At 33.8% G+C, this 25,257-nt stretch overlaps 2 protein-coding genes across 6 annotated transcripts in view; one reads left to right on the top strand and one right to left on the bottom strand.

Moving 5' to 3' along the window:
• Positions 1-25,257, top strand: part of LOC149797284 (uncharacterized) — a 77,600-nt gene that overhangs the window by 37,607 nt on the left and 14,736 nt on the right. For 2 of the 3 annotated variants that reach the window (XM_089961995.1, XM_089961996.1), the window contains exons 9-11: positions 4,221-4,399; positions 8,325-8,506; positions 11,608-22,959. In XM_089961995.1, the coding sequence (XP_089818121.1) occupies positions 4,221-4,399; positions 8,325-8,506; positions 11,608-11,949 (703 nt within the window). In that variant the 3' untranslated portion in view covers positions 11,950-22,959. Of the gene's footprint in view, positions 1-4,220; positions 4,400-8,324; positions 8,507-11,607; positions 22,960-25,257 lie in introns of those variants that run through there. The other variant, XM_089961997.1, reaches the window with a different exon arrangement.
• The window catches only part of LOC149797283 (24-hydroxycholesterol 7-alpha-hydroxylase-like), a 32,898-nt gene continuing 30,735 nt past the window's right edge, over positions 23,095-25,257 (bottom strand). For all 3 annotated transcript variants that reach the window (XM_089961998.1, XM_089962001.1, XM_089961999.1), the window contains one exon: positions 23,095-24,216. In XM_089961998.1, the coding sequence (XP_089818124.1) occupies positions 24,136-24,216 (81 nt within the window). In that variant the 3' untranslated portion in view covers positions 23,095-24,135. The remainder of the gene's footprint in view (positions 24,217-25,257) is intronic.

Below are 25,257 nucleotides of genomic sequence, written 5' to 3'. Positions count from 1 at the left end.
CAGTTCATAAGCAGGGGGTATATTAATGTGTTAAAAAAGCATGCATTCTAAACAGTCAACACTTTATTGAGAGAATAAAATCATTGGAGCTAAATACTAGTATAAGATAAATTGATTTACACAAATTTAACAAATGTTGTACGTTTCTTTTGGAACCTTGATGACTGTTAAGCAATAGTTGCCATTGAAGAGTGTAAAGAGACCATCTTAGAGGATCATCAAGACCTACCATTTAAAGGAATCAACCAGAATGCTGATCTGCTTATATGCCTTTTTCAGCAAGTACTATTTAGACAACTGCATTATACAATTTCCAAGTTCTGTAATACATGCTAACACTACATGCAACTTTACAAGAACAACAATCCCCCAACCCGCCAAATTTGCTAACAAAATCTCCATGTCGATATTGATAATTTGATTTGTAATATGTGCTTTCTAACATTTTATCTGCACAGAATTTAACAGCTTATGAGTTTCTTTGAAGTTAATATGCATTTAATATTCTGAACTTCTTTGTTCAAAGTCTCGCCCTTATTTACCGGTGTAATTAATTTTGTGTGTATGATGCAGATTCACATAGTTTCAGCTGAAACCATAATTTCCTCTCAAGTTCCTCTAAGCCAGAGATGCCAAACACTAAGAATTGAAAAGAAAATGTAAATTTGATTGAGAAGCAATCTTGAAATCATTTTGATAATATTAAATGATTAAAAATCTATGCAACAGATACCTTACACACTCTGTGTGTGTGAGTGAGAGAGATAGTGCATGCATTTGGATACCAGATTGAAAAAAATGTATATTAAACTAAAATTAATAAAAATAATAAGCACAGTTTTTATTTACACTTGTTCTAAACTCTTCCCAGGTTACCTTATTTGATGCCATGGGAGCATCACCATTCCAAAAGTAAAGTCCATCTCTAACAATCTTTACACAATGATGCACACTTAATGAGCAAAATTATCGTTTCGAGATTTGGTTTTCTGTGTTGACAGACCACAACTTCTGCTAATAAAGCAGTCTCCTGTCAAAGGACAGTGCACATTCATTATTAACTAGTGTATTGAAAATTGGGCCTTTCAATACATATGGGTGCTCCAGGTGGCTGAGTGGCTGAAGGGAATCACCTATGCAGGTCACTAACATATCTCACCTCTGTCTATGTGGTTTTGAGTCTTGGCCCGGTCAAGTTGGGTATCAGAGAAGGCTTGCCAGTAGCTTCCCATGGCTGGTGGTTCTTCCTGGAGTCTTCCCAGGTTCTTCCTGTACCAAACATACTGGTCACCATGTATAACTTACCTGCTGAAATATGGTGTGAACCCTACAAAAACAAAATAAAACTCAATACCTTTTGTCTCCTGGATACAATTTATTTTTTGTTTTCTTTCCAGGCATGCTTTATTGTATTTATTGGCAACTGACTGGGCCTACTTAAGAGCACAACTATGGAGTTGTGCTCTTACATAGTCCTTTGAAGTGCTGCATCTGTTGTAGCTGAAGAGTCCCACATAGGAATGACAGTCTTTTTATCTTGTCCTTTCTGCAGTCCCTTTTCTCCTCTGCCAATTGCAACTTTTGTTTCTCAGTTCTCTGTAGTCCTTGGTTGAGCTCATGCCTCAAGCGGCTACTGTCCAGCTGTCCACATTGATGTCCTCAGGTATGTGTCCATCAACCATTCAGTGTACATGTCAGAACTATCTTAGGCAAGACTATCAAAGCAGTGTGACCATTCTGGAAATGTGTGCATGTTCTTGAACCTGTGTTGGAAACTCTATCTTTTGTGGAGATGTCTCTTGGATGCATTTGAGGCAACCTAGGTGAAAGCTGTTTAGCCTCATTTTCTTGCTGTAAGTATAGTAAACGTGACTCATTGCCATAGAATAGCATGCTGATAATGTAGGGTTGGGATATGTACACTTGTATTTTGGAATGTTCAGTTTGGTTATTGTGGCTCCAGATTCTCTTGTTCAGACTAGACATTGTTGTAGCTGCCTTTCATTATGGGGATTGACCTCTGCATCAAGAGAGACGTTGTCAGTAACGGTACAACCAAGGTATACAAACCTGCTGACAACCACAAGTTCATGGTTGTTGATGTTGATGGAAAGTAACTCTTCAGTAGCTTAACCCATCAGTACAAAGGTATACAAACCTGCTGACAACCACAAGTTCATGGTTGTTGATGTTGATGGAAAGTAACTCTTCAGTAGCTTAACCCATCAATACCAACTTTTTCAGGCTGATGGTAAACTCAAAGTCCTGGCAAGGCTGTGAAAAGTGGTCAGCAATGTTTTACAGATGAACTGCTTTGTGGATTGTCACTGATGCATTGTCAGCAAAAACTAGATACAGATGAGAACTTTGAGTATCTTAGTTTTGTGTGACCTTGTGTGAAGTTAGTTTCCCACTGTTGATGAACCACTGGCAAGGAGAGAGAATTTCCTGAACAGCTTGTCTGCAAAAAACATCCCTTCTTTGACTCCATTACACATCTCAAAAGCCTCTGAGGCCAAGCCATCAAACTGAACCATGCCATACATGTTTTTATGGATCATACTGAGGATGTTGCAGGTGGGGGAGACATTCAAAACTTTGAGACTAATCAACAAATCAACTTCTAATGACATGGTCAAAAGCCTCTGAGGCCAAGCCATCAAAATGAACCATACCATACATGTTTTTATGGATCATACTTGGGATCTTGGAGGGGGGGGGACATTAAAAAAATTTAAACTGCTTGACCAATCCATTTCTAATGACATGGTCAAAAGACTTTGTGAGGTCAATGAAGTATAGGTACAATTAACTTCTCTTTTAACTGCACATCCCTTACGGTTTTCTGAGAAAATCTCGTAGTTGGTGGACCTTTCTGCTTTGATGCTGCACTGTGATACAGGGTAGACTGAATTCACAAGTTTCTAAAGTCTGTTAAGGACAATTTGAGCAAACACCATTCCTGTGTTGCTCAGTGGGGAGATGCAGCAGTTATTCCAGTTGCTCCATTTGCCCTTGTTTTGTTCGAGTGTTAGCATCTCTCATATCTGGTGTTACTTCACCCTCTTTCCAACAAAGACAAAGTAGTTTGTGGAGGCCTTTGAGTAGGATCGGTTTTGCACATTTTATGGCTTTTGGTGGTGTGCGATGATTTTAAGGAGACATTCCATTTGCTAGGCTATCTTTGGCCTTGCTGCATTCATCAATGGCTGGGTCATTGTTGAGTTCGTCTAAAGTAGGCAAGCTCTTGATGGCATTGTTTTACTACACTAAAAATATAAAATAGCACAAAGGGTCTCAAACTATAGGACATTGCCCTGGAGCGGGCTGCAGGTGATACATTAGCCATTACAATACCTGGAACTGGACCACAGGTGCAAACATTTTGAGAACTATTGTAATAGTGATGTTTGTTAATTGCCTCAGAAATTGATTATATTTTTACCTTGCAGTCTATGTTGCTGATGGCTCAGAAATTAAAGGTGTAGAGTTCAAGAAAGAAACAAAGGGAACTTTTCAAGACATAATAATAATAGCATAAATTGAAAGTGTCATTTGATAAAGCATGTCTGCTTGTTGGCAGTATGCATCTTTTAATTTTATGCTGTAGAACCTGCATTTGTTTTCTCAGAAGTTTGTCATGTCTGACAAAGTTCTTTTCTTGGTACTCCATGATTCTTTTAAGATAATTTTTTTGTTGTGAACTGATTTGTCACCCATTATAGAAATGTATACTATGCATGTTAAAATATGAGCTATCCACATGTTCTGTACAAACTGGTGGGTAGGGACATTGCAATTCTACTGCTTATGTGTTTGTGTTCTATTTCCTCAATATACATGCCATATTCCTGCACTGTTAGAGATTTTAAACATGGAGATATGATTGTAGGTGATTTGTAAAAAAAGCCAGTGTTATCAGTGTCAAAGAGTTTTAATCTGTTAGGTAGGGCAGTTAGAGTGCTGTGTTAATAGGTGCAGGGTTGAACAGAAGATAAATATCAGTCAGGTTAATGGAGTCATGCAATAGGACTGCTTTGAAGCATATTTCTGTTTTTTTAGCAATCTATCCCATAATAAAAATGTATTGATGGCATTATTAAGGATGAAGAGGCAGACATTTTGAAGTGCTTACAAGAAACAGAAAATTCTATAAATGGATTAAAATATGTGCTTTTTTAATTTGTTATCTCTTTCACTTGTTGCTGGGTTTTTTGCAGGCTGAAGTCCAAACTTGATGGAGAAAATAAGAAAGAATGTCTGAGGATGGCTGTCACAGATGCAGCAGAATCTCTGAAAATCAAGGAAATATTGCTGACTCCACAAGATATGAGCCTGATTAGAAGTGCATATGACTTAGCAGATGTCAGCAGATTGCTTGCAACAGAGTGTGACACTGGTAAGGGTGGCAAAACTAACTCTGTCCCATTGGTATAAAAAAAGATAATAAACCCCAGGGCTCAAACTAGTGGGTGAAATATCAACTAGAACTGTGATATCACTGCATCCACTGGTTTGGAGATAAATTCCATTGAAAACGGCTTTATGTCATTCCCTCATACTACCTATTAGTTTATTATTTTGTTCCTTGGAGGTCAGTATCTAGGAACACAGAAATGAAAGTTTCCTAAAGCCCAAGCAAATGACTGTACATGATATCCACCATGTCCAGTGATGGCTTTATGGCAATAGATGTGAGACATGCAGTCTTGAAAATATTATTCTGATAATTTAAACACTTATTGAGACAAAATGTTCATAATGATTCGCAAATTGAATGGTTCAGACAACGAACCTTACTCTCCAGAGTCTGTAAAAAAATCACATAGAAAGGTATATTAATTTCATGGATCCTTCCTATCTCTCTCAGAGACATTTAAAAGTCAGTCAAAAGACTAATTAAAAAAAATGATGCAACTGAAGAAAGCTGGTTTTGGTAGAAAAGCAAAAGCCTACAAGCCTTATATCCACTGGAAAAGTGGACTCTCACACCCCGTCTGCTTTTCACCATTGCACTTTTTTGAGAAAATGTTTGGATTTTCAGTACAAGTCACACTGGTCATGTAAATAGATGGGTCCCTCCAACAAAGAGCATGCAAGTGATAGGGCATAAAACATATCATCTAAAACTGGAAATAACAATGGCAATAAATATACTAAACTTTCTTTGGCTTGAATTTTCTCTAAATGTACTTCTCTATTCTTTCCGCTAATCAGAATTACACGGGTTCCAAAACTCTATCAAAAGTGCAAAATTGTACTGCATTCTATAGACTACATTTCCAGAAGAAGCCATATTCTAAAGGAGAATTTACTGCACTCCAAAGCAAATTAAAAAATTTGTTCCCCATCAAACAATATTTAATTCTGCCTTTTCATGAGAATTTCATATTTTGTCCACCTTATGACTCCAAACTATCAATGTCAGAATAGAAACATGTGCAGCTTGCATCAAGACCAGTCCCTCCAGCAACATATACATCATATGACATCGACCCTGCTAATTACTGTAGTCCGTCACAGCTAGATAGCAAATATTTGCTGGATTGATGGAGAAAAAAAATCCCTCCATTCCAAACAAACGGGAAAAGTTAAATTTCAATTATAAGTTGACCAGATGATATTTTTTAAATGAATGACTGAGTGTGCAATATGGTTCCAAGTTCAAAGGTTACTGGGCGGTGCTATTTGTACATGAATACTATTCCTGTGCTATGTATTTGTTTAACTACACTTGTGTATTTACTTTGTAATCTAGCAGAAATTCAATTACTTTTTTGTCATTCTTTTTATTATTCAGCCTTAGGTAGAAAAGCAAAATGAGTATATAATAGAAAGGTTTCTGTATTTGTATTGGAAAATATGGACTGATTTTTCTTAACTACACTGCACTACTAATATTGTCTAGTCAAGTTAAAACAATTGTTCATATCTTCCAATACAAATGCAGTAACCTATAATTACTCAACTCATTTAGTTTAGCCTGTTTCATAATAATGAGCTGTTTTGCATGGGTTTTCATTTGACAGTTTAACTTAATGTAACAAGATTAATTCAAGATTACCAATGTCCTTAATTCTTTGTTTTTTTAAATGTAAGGTGTTGAAACATCCACAGGTCTATAATAGCTAGACATTTGCATAGGTGTCTGTAAGGTAACATCTAAGATATTCCAGATAGGACAACTTTATTTAATTATTAAAATCAACAGTGCCATTGTGTTCTGGAATTATGGATATAAGGAAGTATTGAGAGACTAGTTAAGATGTAAATAAATCAGTAATGATAGAGACATTTTAATATTTTTTTAAAGCTTTTCTAAGCTAGGAAAGTATATGAGTTTTGGTAGATGTACTCTTATGGTATTATGGTTAGGGAAGTATTGCTGAAGAAACCTATTTTACTCCAAAAATTTGTTTCACCAGTGTCAGGGATGTACATTTTGAAAAGACTCTCATTCTTCAAATAATACATTATAAAAGAAATGTGCAGCACCACTAGTTCTTATTTTTAAAGACAGGTGGAGCTGAATCATTCTGTTATAGATCATGCAACAATATTTCTTTCTTCTGTCCACAGTTAGACTATACATGTATTAATATTTTAATGCAAAAACATATTTGTGGATAAAGATTATATTTACATTTATTTTTGCCTGACTTCTCCCTTCAGCTTTCTAACTTAAATCTTTTTTTGTCACTTAGGGAAAGTCACTTCTCCCATTTTTCTAACCTAGTGTGAGCCATTCAAGCCCCCCATGTTGATTTGACACTAAACTAGCATATATACTCACTTATAAGATGAATCCAACTGCAAACTGCACAGATCCAGATCTGACGTTGCATAATGCACTGGCATATCTAGTTGTATGCATTTGTTTTTGGAGTAATCAGTGGAACAAACAGTACAGACCCTAATCTACCAGCATATTATGTAACGGCAGATCAGGGTCTATTGTAGATGCTATTAGATAATGTATAAGTGAGTATATATGGTATTTCCAACCAGATAAACACAGAACTGTTTGCTTTAATGAAGATGGTTTGTTTTATAATAGCACAGATAAACTGTCACAAACTTCAGAAACAAGGTCCCATCTGGCTTGAATGTGAAATGAATTTGCTGATCAAATATTTTCTAAAACTTCAAAATGAAATTTTCATGACAGATTGAAGGAACAATGTAGCCTATGTAGAGAGACTGTTTTTCTTGGAAAAGGCCCAATATGGCAAAAAAATATAAAGATATGTTTTCGTGGAAAAGTTAATATAGTATACCATTTGGAACTTTGTAAAAGAATCAAAATTGACAAAAATAGCAGAAAACTTGTTTCCTTAAACTACTATAAATTCATGACATTTTTTTAAGGTGCATTATTTTTATTGTCAATTTTCATAAAAGATAACTGTATTAGACAAAACAAATTGTTTTACATACAACTTATTTAGAAGGCTAATAGACCTACATGTTGGACTGAAGTATGTGCAGAAAAACTGTGTACATTTCAAGTATGTCTACATAGCAAGTATATACAGACTATACTGCAAGTGTGTACAAGTAAACTGTTTACATTTCAGGTATGTCTACATAGCAAGTATATACAGACTGTGTATTGCAAGTGTGTACAAGTAAACTGTTTACATTGCAAGTATGTGCTGACTGTATTGCAAGTACCCAATATATACAGACAAACTGTATGTTGCAAGTGTGTACAAACTATGTATATTGTAAATATGTACAAATAATTTTAGACCGCTCTGGTGGACTAGTGGTTAGAGCATCTGCCTCAGATGTGGGATGTAGTGGGTTCGAACCATGGTCGAGTCATACCAAAGACTTATAAAAATGGTACTAACAGCTGCCTCGCATGGTGCTTAGCATTAAGAGGTTAGTGTTAGAACTGTTATGCCTGGTGTCAGGATAATGTGACTGGGTGGGGCATCGTCCTACATATCTGCAGTATGATGCCCCTGTGCTAGTCATTACTGTAAACTGCCACAACATAGACATCATAGCGGTATGACTGAAAAATTATTAAAGCTACATTAAAAATTCAAATCACACACACATACAAATTGTGTACATTGCAGACTGTATAATGCAAGTATTATAAACTGTACATATTGTAAGTATGTACAGACAAACATTGCAAGTATGTACAGACAAGAATATTTAAGCATATCAAATTAATGTTAAATATCATCAAGATTAATTCATTATCATGAAATAGTCAGAGAGGTGACATCACAGAATACAGTGATTACTTTGGTAAATCCTAAGGATAATTTAATATATTAAAAAACAATTATGCTATTTTCTTTCAGCAAGTAAGTTTTGTGAGGCTTTAAAAAATTATGAGAGGGTATTACAACTAATCCAGGCAAGAGGGTTTCCTTGGATAGATACAAAGGATAATCTATACCAACGGATCAAAGCTGGTCACAGAATGGTACTGGAAAAGATGAAATGCCCTTTGAAAATGGAGAAGGCAAGGAAAGTCTATGAGGTATGTACAGTGGTTCTAATTATTCAGATTCCAGATTCCACATTTTTTTTTAAAAGAGAGAGGATAAGAAAAGTTCTTAAACATTTTGAGCTTTCTTTGATGCTTTCCTCTGACTGCATGGGCATGTTGATGTCGTCTGTCTGTCTTGAAAAGTTTGTTATTGAGCTAAAACCACTTGTTTGCATGATCAGTACAAAATTATTTGAAATGGACAAATGAAATTTGGCAGGTTTATGTATTTATATGTAGATGACCTGTTAAGATTTTTCAGATCATTACAGCAATTGCTTTTAAAACTTCTGCACATTTTTAAAAGATTTATTTTAGATTTGGTTGTATTTTTTTCTTTCTTTTTACAAAAACATCAACATGATTAAATTAAAACACTTGAGGTTGACAAATGAAATTGTGTATGGTTATTCTGTATTACGTAGATGACCTGATTATCTTTTCAAGCTATTATTGTATCCTTTCACTTTTTTAGACATTCCTAACATTTTTTGGACCTGGATTTTTGACACAACCTTTTGACAAAAACCTTAGGATGATCAAGCAAAAATCTTACAAGATAGCAAAATGAAATTATGTTATTATGTTTGTTTGCATTTATAGATGACCTGATTAGATTTTCATGCCAGTATAAATTATTTTTCAAATTTTGTATAAATTTTTAAACATTTTGCACTTTTACTTTTTGGGCATATGGGGATTTGTGTGTTTTGCATATGACTGCCCCAGACGCGGGAGGTCGTGGGTTCAAACCTCGGCCAAATCATACCAAAGACTTTTAAAAAAATGATACTAACATATGTCTAGCTGCACTCAGCATTAAGAGGCTAGTGTTAGGACTGGTTGGCCTGGCGTCAGGATAATTTGACTGGGTGGGACATCATGCTTCATGTCTATGGCATGATAACCAGTGCTAGATATCATTTTAAACTGCCACACTGCAGACATTGTAGTGATATGACTGGAAAATTGTTAAAGCTACTTTAAAAATCTAAATCACACACACACACACGTGCACATGTAAATGTTGTAATCCTAGTTATATAAAATATTTATTGATAATTCTGTTATGTAACAGATCTTGAAATGCTTCATCCAACCCAGATAATCCAGTGACTTCCTAATATATTTGCATTTTGCACCTGTATCAACCAGGTGAGCAGTCTGTGGCCTGCATGGCCTTATTGTAATGGAAAACACTTGTATGCTGTGACTATTTGTTAAATCTGGTTCCTTTTCTATATGTTTTTTTAATATAAAGCAAAAATGAAATATCCCAAGCTCTGCCTCTTTTTTATATATTTTTGCATATATGGTAAATACAGGTGAAAACCATCTGTACTGATCATAGACAGGAGAGTTGTCAGGATGGTTTGTTGTCCATAATCAATCATCTGTCATTCGTGTGTTCATTAGCACAGATTTGTTATTGCTATTCCTACTAAACTATACATATATACTAATTTCATGGCCTAGTTGTTCCTCAGTAAAAATGGTAATGTTCAGACATATAAACTCACAAATGAGGTCATCTTGAAATCTAATTGCTATTCTTCCTAAATGGATGGGCATATCATCATGGCGTTTTAAATGAATGGGCATATCAACATGGGGTTTTCACAAATTAATCCTAAATGAAAATGGTGCTAATCTGATGTCAAATATGGCCACTACAGTGGCCATTTTGAAAATCTTGTTATATCTACTCCTCTTGAATGGGTGGTAGGATCAACATTGGGATTTTACTTCTTATAATGATTTGTTGGTCCTGTTATGACTCTATAGTCTTAAAGTAAGTAATAATAAAGAGCAGAGCAAAAAGAAGTTCTGTATAATTGAATATATTAATTTATTTTCTTAAAATGTAAGGTGAAAGAATTATAATTAATTTGCAGTATAGTGAATGAAATCCTAAATATTCTGTCAATTATAACACTATCGAGTAATCTGAATGATTTCCAATGGTATTCTCAATGATGGTCAGTAATGTACTGATGTATCAGCAGTAGAATCACTGTGATATAATCCCAAAATGTCTTTAAATGAGTTCACAGTATTTCTGATACACCTGTTATTCCAATTAATCTGGAATATTTAGAGCACTATAATTCCAGTGAATGATAAAATTGAATAAATGAATTTCTCTCAGTATAACCTAAGTAACTTCCAGGACTGGTAGTATTAACAAGAATGTCTAATTCTATGTAATATTTTTATTGTATAGATTAGTATTTAACACAATACAGAATGCAATAGGAACATCTTGGCATTTTGAGTTCACTCTATCAGTAAACAAGATTAGCTGACTTAAAATGACTATTCAAGAAATAAGATCAGCTTGGCCTTTCACTAGAACTCAAGTCTTTGTCTGGTCGTGTGAGGTTTACTTGAACTTAAAGTAAGACTAACTTAGCCTTGGAACTTTATGAATGACTCTATAATCTTGAAACATGACTGATCATTAAAATGCAAACCTCATCATAGGATATTAGTATTAAAAATGTCATTAACTAAATGATCCTTACAAAAACTATTATGAAAATAATAATCATAGTAAGGTATACGTAACAGTTCTGTTGAAAACAGTGCTGCTCAGATCTTAAATATGGCTGCCACAATGGTCATTTTGAAAATCTTGTAATAAGTAATTTTTATTAGTGAGTGGTCTATCAGCATGGGATTTTCAGTGATGGACTTCTAATGATGTCTGGTAGGTAAAAAATGGTGCTTATCTCACTTTTTATAATGCCACCACAGTAGCCATCTTGAAAATCTTGTTATTGCAGAAGAAAATCAGAGATGGTTTAAACACTCTGAAGTTAAAAGGAAGAAATGGTCATTTTTTGTGGCATTTCTGGAAATTATTTTGTCAAGTAGAACATCAGCCCCTTTGTTTTCTTTTTTTAAAGCAGGGGAATCACTAATTTCACCTAATATAAGCAGGTTTCTGTTAAGTCAGGCATAATACCAATATAAAACAAAAAGATACTATGGCAATCTGATCTTTATGGGAAGTTGTCCATCTTTCTCAGGTGTCCATTAAAGCAGGTTTTGCTGTACATGTACAAACTTGATTTTTATTTAAATTGAAGGAAATAGAGTCAAGATCGAATAGCATATCTGAGAAAAACATGGATCTACCATCCAATCAAATTTCTGAGCCTGCTTTCAAAATGAATGATCCTATGGAAGTGCAGGAAACATCAGTTGATAATCAGCAGGGATCAGAGTTCAGAGAGCAGATGTCAGAGGTCAAAGAAGAGAATGTGAAGTTACAACCATCACAAGAGAATGAGGTAATATACAATCGGCAGGACTCCAATGTTAGATTTGAACAAGAGGAGTCTTTAATGGTGACAGATTCAGAGGGATACAGAACAGAAGTTAAAAGAAGAAGAACAATTAAAAGACAAAGGTGTCTTGAAATTGAATAATGAGATGATCTTGCATCTGATTGAATGAGCTTATGCCATCCTTGAAGTCAGATTTTATCATATTTTTGGAATATATGCTTATATTTGCTAATATGTTGGATGAATTTGATATTGAGTGATATTCACACATATTAATGAGCATATCAAGTACATAACTCAGAACTTGTTACTAATTTGGAAGCCATACTTCTGATCCAATTTTGATCAAAAATGCAACATAGGCTTATATGATCAAGATATTACATGAGTTAAGTATTGAGCAGGAGTGTGTATATTCATTAGCATTACTGGCTTTATAGTGACAGTTATAATTAACATAAAAGTGAAGAATTGCACAGAAAACTGTAGAGAAATAAACTCCTACAAATAAATGTAAAAACTTGAAGAACTACAAGATAAAATGCAAAAGATAAATATTGTAATTACCCATGTATGCTTGTTGTTATTTAAGTTCCCTTTGGCAGCTTCCAATTGAGCTTGAACATAATTATACAGTAATACCTCAAACATTCACGAGGTTAGGTTCCAGAACCAGTCGCAGATCAGGAGGAATCGCGAATGTTTGGTACGAGTCACTAAAAATGCTAATAAATGCTTATTTCTAGGGTTTAAACCCTAAATATGACCCAAATCATGCTCCCAAAGCACTTTAAATTCATTTAAAAGTTAGCTTAATACATTACCCTTAAAAAGGGAAATAAATGGTTGACATAAAAATAGAGTACAGTATCACCTAATGGGTATTTGCCACACTAGCGCATTTACAGTACGGTACTGTATACTAATATTACCCCTATACTAATTCATTGGCTGCCATTTTCTTTTGCACTCACAGTTAGGTAAAACCAAGTAACGAATGGGACTGTAAACTTAATGACTGACGTTTTCTTTGTCATTGTCAGGAAGGTAAACTAGGTAAACTTCATATGTCACAGAAGTCATATAACGAAGGTACAATTCAATAAAGTAAAGAAAACATGTACGTAGAGGGTACCAATGAAAATTTCGCGAATCCATGAATTCGCGAATCCAGAAACGCAAATGCACGAGGTATTACTGTACTTTCATTCATTCATCCAAGTTATCACTGTCTTTTAAAGGGTACCTTTTTTATTTAATATGAGTGTTTATTTCTTTGCCTATGAAGTTTGCATAATTTTCACACATTTTTAAAGAAGCCTTATTGATATTTTTTTGTCCATTTGTTTTAATCAGAAGCTTCTGTCATATTGGTTGCATCCACAGCCAACTTAAGTTCTCTGGTAATATTACAGGTCACATGATCAATTTAAATGTAAATAGCTGCATCACAATCTTTTATGTATGATTTATATTGTGTGATGGACTTTTGTGTATGATTGTTGGTACAGTTTTTGATACCTGACTTTTGTCATGTTTTTAAGACATTTAGTAAAATTTGAGTTCAAGGCCTAATCTTGTTTAGGAACTTAGAAGGTTCTGGAAGTGTACTTGTTTGCAATTTAGTGGAATTTTTCATCAGAAATGTGAAATTTGGGAAACATTCATTCCTGTTTAGTATGTCTTTGAAAATATATTATCAGAGATTATAATAGTGTTCAGATTGAATTTGAGAGGAATGTTTCTTTAAATTATTAATTGGAATTACAAGGTGCTTATTTACAATTTGGACTAAAACACTACTTTGGAATTATTCGGAACTTTTTCAAAGACAGTCTGGATTATATCATTGTGGAACATCAGGACATTCAAGACTTTGAAATTCATTCAAAACATTCTATACTTTTGGACTTGAGATATGACCTTTAGGGTTATTTTGAATTTAATTAACAATACTGCAAATGTCTTATCAATGAGCACTTTGTATTCTATGAAAAAAATTATGTGTTGAATTTTACTTACATTGTTGGTTTCACTTCCTTTCTGTTACATACAGACATGAGTTTTCCTGTTTTAAAGCAAATTGCACTTTTTTCTGACTTGAATCAGATTTTTCTTGACATAGTCCATTTTTATATCATCTCCAATTGGGTTTTTAAAAAACAGTCTGTCCAGTCCCATTCTACAACGAGCCTTGTAAATTATTCATTCCATATATTAGCACACAACTCTCGAAAAGAGTATCATGATTGGTCAAAGGTTTAAATTCATCCAATGAATCTTCGTGTAATGGCAGTAGAGAGAAGAAGCATGCTTGCAAAACATGGCATCCCGAGTTGTTGAGAGGGAGCATGACACGAAAAAGTTTAGATAAAGTTTAAAAAACATGGCAGTGGGAATGGCTGCAGCGAAAAGTTAATGGAAATTTAGTTGGTCAGTTTATTAAAAATTGAACGCTAGAGATCTGGCGTTTTGTGACCTCTGCTAGAAAGATCTGAAGTACAGTTATCGCTGTTTGGAAAAGTTTGGAACAGAACCTACAAAAGAAGCTGCATATGGAAAAATTTAAGCTCAGAAGGCATCTGGAAAAAGTGCAGTTAATTAATTTCTTGCATGAGAGAACAGATGTAGCCCTCTGTCAGAATATGGAAAAATGCTCTCATTGAGAAAGAAAAGAAACAACTGCACTTTTAGCCCAAAAAGTCAATGGTGACAAAAATGAAGGCTAAAGAAACCTTTGCCAAAGCTGCAGAAAGAGCTAGTCTGGCTCATCAATAGGTTGTGTCCATTGGTGAAAAAGACAAGTGAATGTATGGGATTATTTGTATATAGTTGTTGTACTTGGGTGTTTATTTTACAGATTTGTTATGAAAAGAGAGAAGTATACTATATTTGCTGCCCAAATTGACAGATTATTGTGACTTAATTATGATATGAACACTGACATGCACATGAAATAACTTCAGCATCAATAGTATTGGAGAACAAATTCATGTGACTATAAATATTGTGAAATTATTGAAGTAAAGATGAACATTTTTAGTAAGGCTATTAGTTTTTCAAAGGATTATTTTAGTTTATTTTATGATCATAAGTTGCGCCAGGAGCATTTTTTTATTGCCCCTCAAGACCCCGTTGGGAGAGGGCCCCCAAATCCCCCTTAAAAAAATTTTCAGCTTTTTTTTAGGAAGATCAGAATCATGTCTGTACATAGTTAAAAACCTAAATTCATAACACCATCATGATTTCTGTTAGCTACACCTGCTTCCATTTGCATTCTGAAGTCTATGTTGTAATGCTTGCAAATAAACAATAGTTCTGTATGTATATTTAGTAATGCAGCAGCTTTAAAAGTAAAGCTACATTTTTATTTGTGATAGTTTGGTAAATTAATGCAGTCTGTGGTCATATTTTTCTGGTACTCATTTTTATTCATGTGTAAATTTGTCTATTCGAATATGTTGATCAACATCACCAACAATTATTGTAATATTGTTTTGCAGTAGTAATTGGGCCAAGATAGATTATTGAACAGAACTTGGAGAAAGATTGTGTATTGACATCAAGCATTAGCCATGACTAAATTTATTTCTTTTTCTATTTTTTTATACAAATGTTTGTTTAACACATCATACCCAAAACCTCAACCCTTTTTTATTGTATACATGTGTTTTATTTTGAAGGAGGATATTGGTATGTTAAGAATAATGATGTAATGTTTAATCAAAACAGAGTGACTGTGTTTTGCAGCTTTAGAATACTTGTGGAATTTAAAGCATTACAAAAACAACTGTACTGTTCTTTTTAGTGAATTTTTGTATATTCATATTATTCACATTTTATTTATGTACACATTTATTTTTACTTTGTTTTGTTTTGAAAATCCATTCCTAGTGTAGGAAGTCCTTGTTAAGTGTTTCACCATTATTAGGTTTGTTTTGCAAGTGGCACCAGCAACATCGTTCTTTCTTTTTTGTTGATATTCTTGTTCCTCTGTTTCCTATTTCTTTTCTTTCTTTCAACTTTCTGTCTTTTTCCATATTTAAGGTTTGAGCATTAGGCAGTGTTATGGAGCAGCAGTTCATCCTTATCTTCTGTAATCTTCTTCCCTAGTCTCTGTGTCGTTCATCTTTATACCCCCCACCCCCATTTTCACTATCCTCCTTTTCTTGTGGGAAGAGGTCTTCCTCTCAGGAAACAGATTATAAGCAGCAGTTTCAGTAGCTGTGTTTCCATAGCACACCCGCCCCCCCCCCCAACAATATAACTATATTTATTCTTGTTCAATTCTTTTTGTGACTCTAGGATTCATTCCACTATACATCAACAACTATTGTTTTGTTTTTCTCTGCAATATGTTCCTGTCTTTACAAATAAATAATCTTATGTGACTGTTATTCAAGCCTAAACACATGACATAAGAAACTGGGGGCTCATCCAGGATTATTTTGAACTTTGGATATAATATTTCAGAAAACTTTGTTTTTGAAATTTGAATTTCTCCTAGTTTTGAACCTTAGTGAAATTGGCAAGCTTTTTCTAAAATGTCATCAAAAGTAGAAATCTTTCTTTCAAATCCTACCCAGGAACAATTAGATCTTTCAAAAAAGATGAATTGATTCAACTTGCCAGAAAATATGATCTTTCTGACATAAAGACTTCCTTAACAAAACAAGAAATAAGAAATATTTTAGTTCAGCATTTGGTAGAAAAGAATGTTTTGGATAAAAATACTTTGGTTTCGATCAGTAAATCTGTATCAGACTCAGACATAAATGTGAAGGAATTATAATTAAAATACATGATGGAATTGGAGTTGAGGAAGCTGGGGCTTAAGAAAGATAAAGAAAAACAAATACAAATGCAATTGGAAAAAGAAAAAGAACAAATGAAATTGGAGAAGGAAAAAGAACAAATGTTTTTACAAAAGAACAAATAAAGTTGCAATTTGAGAAAGAGGAGAGAGAGAGAGAGAGAGACAGGAAAGAGAGACAGAAAAACATGCAAATGCAATTAGAAAATGAGAAAGAAAGACAAATACAGTTACAAAAGAACAAATGCATTTACAAGCAGAAGAAAAACAAATGCAAAGAGAGAAGGAAGAGAAGGAATATCAATTTCGAATGAAAGAAATGGAACTGGAAAGTGAAAAGCACATTCACACTTCCAATCCAAATTTAAGTTTTGATCTTGTAAAGAATATTAGGTTAGTACCCCTTTTCAGAGAAAAAGAAGTGGATCGATACAAATTGAAAAATAGGCATCAGAATCAAGAGAGACCTATTCCAAATGCTCTTATTTCTAAGAGATCAAGGTCACGGTCATGTATTGAAAGCAATACATTTGTTGGGTCTAATAAACCCGTCTGATTTTATGGAGAATTATGAACCATTCATATCGAACGGTTCTATATCACTCTTGGGTGATTTGGCCAATCCTACCCCTATTAATATTTTAAGGGACACTGGAACTTCTCAGAGTCTTTTATTGTCAGGTACTTTGCCTTTTCCTGAGAAGTCTTCTTCTAATGAGAGTGTTCTTCTTCAGAGAGTAGAGTGCGGCTTTGTTAATGTTCCTCTCCATTGTGTAAATTTTTCATCAGACTTAGTCTCAGGACCCATGACAGTCGGAACAGTCTCTTTTTTACCCATTGAGGGCATTCATTAATCCACATGTAACTGACAAGCCTTGCTTGGATCAAAAAGTCAATCCAATTGAAAAGGAATTCATTGATTTATTTCCAGCTTGTGCAGTTACCAGAGATATGGCAAAGAAAGCTCTTGAGAATGATGTTGATAAGGAAAGTATTCCTTAACTGGCACCTGTATTGGTCAGGCTTTTGATGATGTCACTTTCACTCCGTGTTTGGATCAATCAAAAGGTATTGATCACAGTGATCCTCTTTTAATGACTCATTCTCTTTATTCTAATCAGGGTGATAAATGACAATCATTTGTTGTTGAACAGGAAAAAGATCCTGAGATCTCCTGTTTGTTTAAAAGGGCCATTAGTGAAACTGAAGCTACTGAAGTTCCTGTCTGTTACTTCATTAACAATGGAATTCTTAAGAAAATGGAGACCTCCCAAGGTACCTGCTGATGATGAATGGTCAGCGAACTATCAAATAGTAGTTCTGAAACCTTATAGGAAATACTTAGTCTGGCCCATGAAACTCCATTGGCTGGTCATTTAGGGATCAATAAAACTTATCACAAGATCTTGACTGAGTTTTATTGGCCAAAACTCAAAAGTGATGTTGGTAAATACTGTAAATCTTGTCATACCTGTCAAGTGGTAGGAAAACCAAATCAGAAAATTCCCAAGGCTCATCTACAACCTATTCCTGCCTTTGATGAACCATTCAGTTATGGTAGATCGTGCTGGTCCCTTACCTAAGACCAAGTTGGGTAATCAATACCTGTTGACCATTATGTGTGCGTCAACAAGCTTTCCAGAGAGAATTCCCTTGAAGAATATAAAATCTAAAATGATAATAAAAGCTTTGCTAAAGTCTTTTACTCAGTTTGGTCTTTCCAACTCTGTCCAGTCAGGTCAAGGGTCAAATTTTAGGTCTGAAACTTTCCAGTCTATTATTTTTTAATTTGGCATTCAGCAGTTCAAGTCAAAAGTGAAATTATGGTTTGACAGAACTAAAATGGAGAGAACTTTTGCATTTAGTAATAATAGAGTTGTGTCTCTCTTGCTCATTCTTCAAATGTTTCTTCAGTTTAGATTTTACAGTCCTTACAAAGTTAAGAAGAAAATGAATGACTTAAATTATAATATTAGTGCTCCTGGGATTTACATAAATTATAGGAGTACCAGCATATTGAAAGAGATAGCCAGGTTAAAAGTGCAATTAATTTACTTCTACCTGTCCCACTCAGTGAATATTTAAGTGATGAAATATCGGATTCTACTGAACTGGAGTGACAAATCTTCAGAATTCTGAAATTATGAAAGATCTGGACCAGAAACTTTCACATTTGCAAGAGCAAGAAAGAAATGAACTTAAACAGTTATTATTTGAATATGAGCACTTATTTCCAGATGTTCCAACCTGTGAAATAATACCCATACAGGATGAACCCTCTCAAACAGGAATACTTGAAAAAGGAAATTCAATATTTCCAGGAGAATGATTTTATAGAGCCCAGTAAAAGTGACTGGAGTTCACCATGTATACTTGTTCCAAAACCAGATAAAACTTCCATTACCAAGAGTTGAAGACTGTATTGATAAGAGCAGGAATGCCAAGTATGACACCAAATTTGACCTTCTGCAAAGGAAATTTCGGCATTCGTAACTCCTGATGGACTTTACCAATATAAAGTAATGCCGTTTGGGATGAAATGGTTGCTGAGTACATTTCAGTGTCTCATGAATATGACTGCCTCTAGTCTAGACAAATGTGATGCTAACATCGATGATGTCATCATCTACAATGACACCTGGAAAAAACATTAAGCAACAATTCAGAAATTCTTGGACAGATTCACAGATCCACATTTGACAATTAATTTATCTAAAAGTGAGTTCTGCCATGCTAGTGCAACTTTTGTAGGACATATCATGGGACATGGACAAGTTAAACCTATAGATGTTAAGGTCAAGGCTATCTCTGATTTCCCTGTGCTTGTAAATCAAAAGTAACATGCGATTTTTGGGTATGGCCAGATACTATCTAAAATTTTTTTCCAATTTTCCTATAATTGCTGAACCCCTGACAAATTTTTTGAGTAAGAAAAACAATTTCCTTTGGACTGAAAAATGTCGGGAGGCTTTTGATAAGTTGAAAGCCAAACTTAAAAGTGGGCCAGTTCTTACAGCTCCAAAATATCATGCCATTCATTTAAATTGTCTGTTGATGCAAGTGATGTTGGGGTTGGAGAAGTTTTGATTCAAGAAAATGAAAATGGTATCGATCATCCAGTGTGATTTTTTTCAAAGAAATTAAATAAGCACCAAAGAAACTATTCATCAATCGAGAAGGAATGTTTGGCTTTGATATTGGCATTACAACATTTTGAAGTTTACCTTAATCCTGCTCCTTCTTTGATTATTGTATTTAGTGACCACAGCCCCCTTACTTTCATCAGCAAGATGAAAAATAAAAATCAGAGATGGAGTTTGTTGTTACAGGAATATAATCTTGACATCAGGCACATCAAGGGAAAAGATAATTTAATAGCAAATGTTCTTTCCCATGTATAACAATGTTATTATTTCATGTAAACTGTAATTCATGAGTTCTTATGTTTTTCTTTAATCAGTGGTAAAAGAAAGCTTTATCATATAAATCTTTCTTTTTCTTTATGGGGGAAATGTTACATATATTTGATTTAATTTATATTTAAGTTGTATTTGATTTGATTTGATTGTTTGAGGGTTTTGGAATCTCTTTGTTTTCTTTACATATCAATATAATGTAATTTTGTTTACAAGGAATTTGATATTTTCCAGAAAATTCACTTTAACCTGAATGTTTCTATAAATACCTAATAATAGAAACAATTGTTTCTATTTTTGACATAGTTCCTGGCCTTGATTGAGGGTCAAGTAAACAACTTTTTCTAGGAGTAAAATGATTGGTTCTTATCAAGGACATACAGGAGCTTTTTGACTTTTACATGTAAACATGATCACATCATCCTCTATTTCGCAATTAGGCATTTAAAAAAATTGCAAAATACTTAGTATTAATAGTGATGTTTAGAGAGAAAGAGAGAGCTCAGAGTCCAGGGCTTTTAAACACTTGATGTCAAGTTGTTTTCTTCTGTTGTGACCAGAAATGAACTTTTGAGTTACTAGTCAATTTTTCTCCAAATTATTTGGACTCTTAAAAGATTAATTAGTTTCTCTGGAAATATTATTGTATTCATACAGAATTCTTGAACAAGGATACTTATTGAAAATTCTGTTTGGATATCCAAGACCGAAGGATAAATTATGTTTCTACAAGGAACTGTAGATGACAGCTACATCATCGCCTTCCATCTTGGATGCTTTGTTGGGACTCGAACTTGAAATCATTAGAACATTTCAATATTAGGACTGCAAAAATTGTATTCATTAATTATTCTTGTATTAATTTTGGATTTGATTCTGGAAACTGTAAATTCTCATATTTTTTAATTTTTACATTATTTTTCCAGGGAAATAAATTATTAGTTATATTTTTCAAAGCTTGTTGTTTTCACTCTTTCTTGTGTTATTGTTTATTTGAGCCTAAAGATGTAACACTAAGAATAATTTATATTTTAGACAAAAAATATATTTACACATCCTATGTTCATAAACACTATTATTTCTCAGTGTTTTTTTATTGGTTGTTTTGTTTCATTTTTTTTTTGATAAGTAACTAGTCATGTGGAATGATAGATCTAGTTTAGTTAGTTTGTTCAATTAATCTATTAACAATCCAGTCAAGTTTAATCCCATATATGGATGACTGGTTCTTTGCTAAAGTCATCCACAAACATCATCTATCAATAGTTGTTTTGTAAACCATTTAAATTTGGTGATGAAATTCCTTTCGTTTGGTGACTGAAAATTCGTCATTTCAATAAAAAGAAATTAAAAACTTGTTATCTTTTTAAAAATTAAAATTAAAATTCTGCTGATTAAGGTTCTAAGGAAATGTAAAAGATTATATATGTTCTTAATAAATTTAAAGATGAAGGTAAATTATTGTTCTTATTCATTAAAACATATATTCACTTCACTGTAGTATTGATATCAACAGTAATAGGGGCCCAGAGTGGCCGAGTGGTCTAAAGCACTCTCCGTTACGGATCACTGCCATCTCACCTCTGTCTGCATGGGTTCGAGTCTCGGATTCGGCTAATGTGGGTATGTGAGAAAGCTTGCCAGTAGCTTATCGTGGGTTGGTGGTTCTTTCCAGGGTTTTCCAGGGTTCTTCCTCCACCATTAATACTGGACACCATGTATAGCCTATCACGTGCTGAAAAATGGCGTTCAACCCTACAACAACAACATCAACAGTAATATTATCAACTTTTAACATTCAGACTTCTTTTTGAGTCTTGTCTGTTTTTTTATTGCAATAATTACTAAAATGTCCCTTTTTAAAAAATCTTTCATTTTTAGAATTCTGGTTATTTAGAAGTAGACGAATTGTTTTATTGATGTTGGTGTGCCAAATAAACTAGTCAAGAGTTTACATAACATTTTTTCCTTACCGTAGTTTAAATAACCAGAACACTATTCTTATTTGAAACTTCATTTTAGACCATCTTTTATACACAACAAAACACAGATCCAGTTAAGTTTCTATTTATAATTATACTGTTTGCCTTGGAGGACTTTCTGCTGCTGGCTATGAAACTGTTTTTGTTCATTCTGTCAGTGAGTGATACAGCGTCTACTGAATGGTACAACGTGGTTGTACAGAGGTCACTGCTGGTCTGTGAAACTCCCTGACAGAATGTTATGTATAACCCTTGAGTAAAGTTTCTTCAGTGGAAACTGAGGGAGCCCAGCAAAGACTGGGCTGTCCAACAAAGGTTGGGATCACAGCGGCAACTGTTTGGACTTCACTCAGTGGTTTAGTTTTAATACACCATATAGTGCTGAATAGCCCTGACCTCAGCTCAGACTAAACTTCCATTTCACATTAATCTCAACTCAAACTTCCATTTCATCATTAATCTCAACTCAAATTTCCATTTCATATTAACCTCAACTCAAACATCCATTTCACATTAACATCAACTCAAACATCCGTTTCATATTAACATTAACTCAAATTTCCATTTCATATTAATCTCCTGTCAAATTTCCATTTCATATTAATCTCAACTCAAACATCCATTTCATATTAACATTAACTCAAATTTCCATTTCATATTAATCTCATGTCAAATTTCCATTTCATGTTAATCTCAGCTGAAATTTCCATTTCATATTACCTCAACTCAAACATCCATTTTATATGAACATCAACTCAAATTTCCATTTCATATTAACATTAACTCAAATTTCCATTTCATAATAATCTCACCTCAAATTTCCATTTCATATTAATCTCAACTCAAATTTCCATTTCATATTAGCCTTCACTGAGTATTCAAAGTCAATATATATTTATGTATGCATTTCTTCGTACAATAAAGCTGATCTCAACTTCTATTCAATGTGTGAGAATTGCTGTTGCTACTGCTAGAAGCCCATTTTCCAAGAGCTAACAAAATCATTTTATTTTTGTCATCCCAAGAACAAGTGAAAGTACAGTAATTAACCTGGACAAAATAATTTAAACAACTATATGAATGTTACATATTTTATCAAAATATTTAAAGCAAATATAATGAATACAAAATATCTTATACAATTCTTCATGAATATATAACAAAATAATTATTTCAAAATAAAATTATATATGTAACACTAAAATTATTTTAAGATAATACTACATTATTTAAGCTGGAGTTTAACTGCATAAATACTTAAATTTCCAATATAACTGCATTAAATTTGTGATAAATCCTCTTGCATTAAAAATAAGAACAGTCCCATGAAGGGACTGATGCTCTTCTGACTGGAAAGAGGTTTCAAGAATCCAAGATAACACCGATTCTACTTTTTAACTGCTGAAGTTTGAAACCTTATCCAATATTCTTCAGTAACAGGTCTATCATGATGGTCACCATGATGGCTAAATCAAAAATGTAAGATCAGCATCATTGTCTTTTAGGACCAACAAGTCACAATACGAAATCCATTGAAAACTCGGTCAGTGTGACTTTCCACTAAGGAGGAGAAGACTTTAAGATGGCTGCCATAGTGGCAATATAAGATGTTAGATCATCACCCTTTTGATTTAGGACCAACTAGATGTCATATGAAGTCTTTTAGCAAAAACCACATGTTGATATGATCATTGTTCAGAAGGAGTACTAATAACAAAAGTTTCAAAGAGGGATGCTGTGGTGGCCATATTGGATGTCCAGGCAACGTTACAGTCATTCAGGATCAATGAATATGTGTGTAAAATTTCATGACCATCATTGAAGTAGTTAGGAGTATCGATAACAAACTTGTGCCAACAGATTGACAGATGACAAACAAAGGATGAAGGACCTTCACATAAGTTCTACTAGTCTATTACATATAACGCTAAGAATTTCAATGTTATACATGCTTACATACAGGCATAGATCTTTTATTAATTGTCACAAAAGATACATTCCTTAACCCTCAAAAGATGCATTCTTACAACTCAAAAGATACATGTATTAATCCTGAAAAATGTTGTCTTTTAACACAAACACTGTAGTAGATCAGATTAGGTGCTGACAGCTTCAGTCATGGAACTGTATTGGTTTGTTGATACTGGACTGCACATGGACCCTCTGGCTGCTGGGTACCTACTAGGTACAGGGAACTCTAAAAATATATGTTAGATGTTCATTAATATAGGGTTCATTGTCCTGGCTATATTTTATATTAATATTACCTGCATCAAATTTCTACGGTCATAACTGGCCAAGAGTGGTCAACTGTTAACCATATATATTTCTGTATTTGTCAATGTTTCATATTTAATTAATATGAAAGAATTTTATCCCCTGAATAGCTTACCACTGCAGACAACCTTGCTACTTTGCTTTTGTTTGTGGAAGATGATATGTCACTAAAACTTCAATAGGCTGATTTTAAAATGTATTATGGAAGCAGGCCAAGAAATTTTTCTTTGTTCATCTTTTGTATGAGACAAGCACATCTTTGTGGGGGTAAATCTTTCCATCCCTTTGAATGTCTTTTAACGGAATACACATGATGATTTTCATACTTCTTTAAATGACTTGAGTGATTATTAATGACCAAATAAGGGAATAACTGGCTCAGTATGCATTTTCAGCTGGACTTCGTCAGTCCTCAAATACATGTATTAGCCATAGAGAACAAGGTACTTCTGTTTCTTATCATACAGGAAGGTAACATAACTGGTGGGTTACTTTTTTATATGGTGCAGTATTTTTGGTAAAGTTTTGAACATACTGCAAGATGTTTGAAATGTAAAGCCCAGAATAGAAATTTCTGGCAAGAAATATAAATTTTAGTAGCTGTAATGATATGTAATGTATACAGTATTGACTAGTACTGACTCTTTTACAATGAGCACGTTTAAGTAATCCTTGTTAAAAGCCCTTTTAGCTATGTTGAAAACCAGTTGTAATAACAAATCAAACACTACAATGATAATGTAAAGCAAAGAAGAGTATTGTTTAGGGTACACTCATTCCATGTTGCATAGTACCCTATGTTGACACTAGTAAACCTTGACTAGAAATTACTGATGAACAGCTGTATATGCTATTGCCCTTTGGAATGCAGTCTTGATCTAAACCTTTTGTGCAGAAACCATTTTTTTCTTATCAGACTTACCATGACCTGGATACAAGTATGTTACTGGATCTTAAAAAA

The sequence above is a fragment of the Sinohyriopsis cumingii genome, chromosome 6, assembly GCF_028554795.1.
Source record: "Sinohyriopsis cumingii isolate HCF-2022 chromosome 6, ASM2855479v2, whole genome shotgun sequence".
Taxonomy (NCBI): Eukaryota; Metazoa; Mollusca; class Bivalvia; order Unionida; family Unionidae; genus Sinohyriopsis; species Sinohyriopsis cumingii.
The sequence above is the reverse complement of the archived record's forward strand: the minus strand, read 5'-3'. Positions and strand labels throughout refer to the sequence as shown.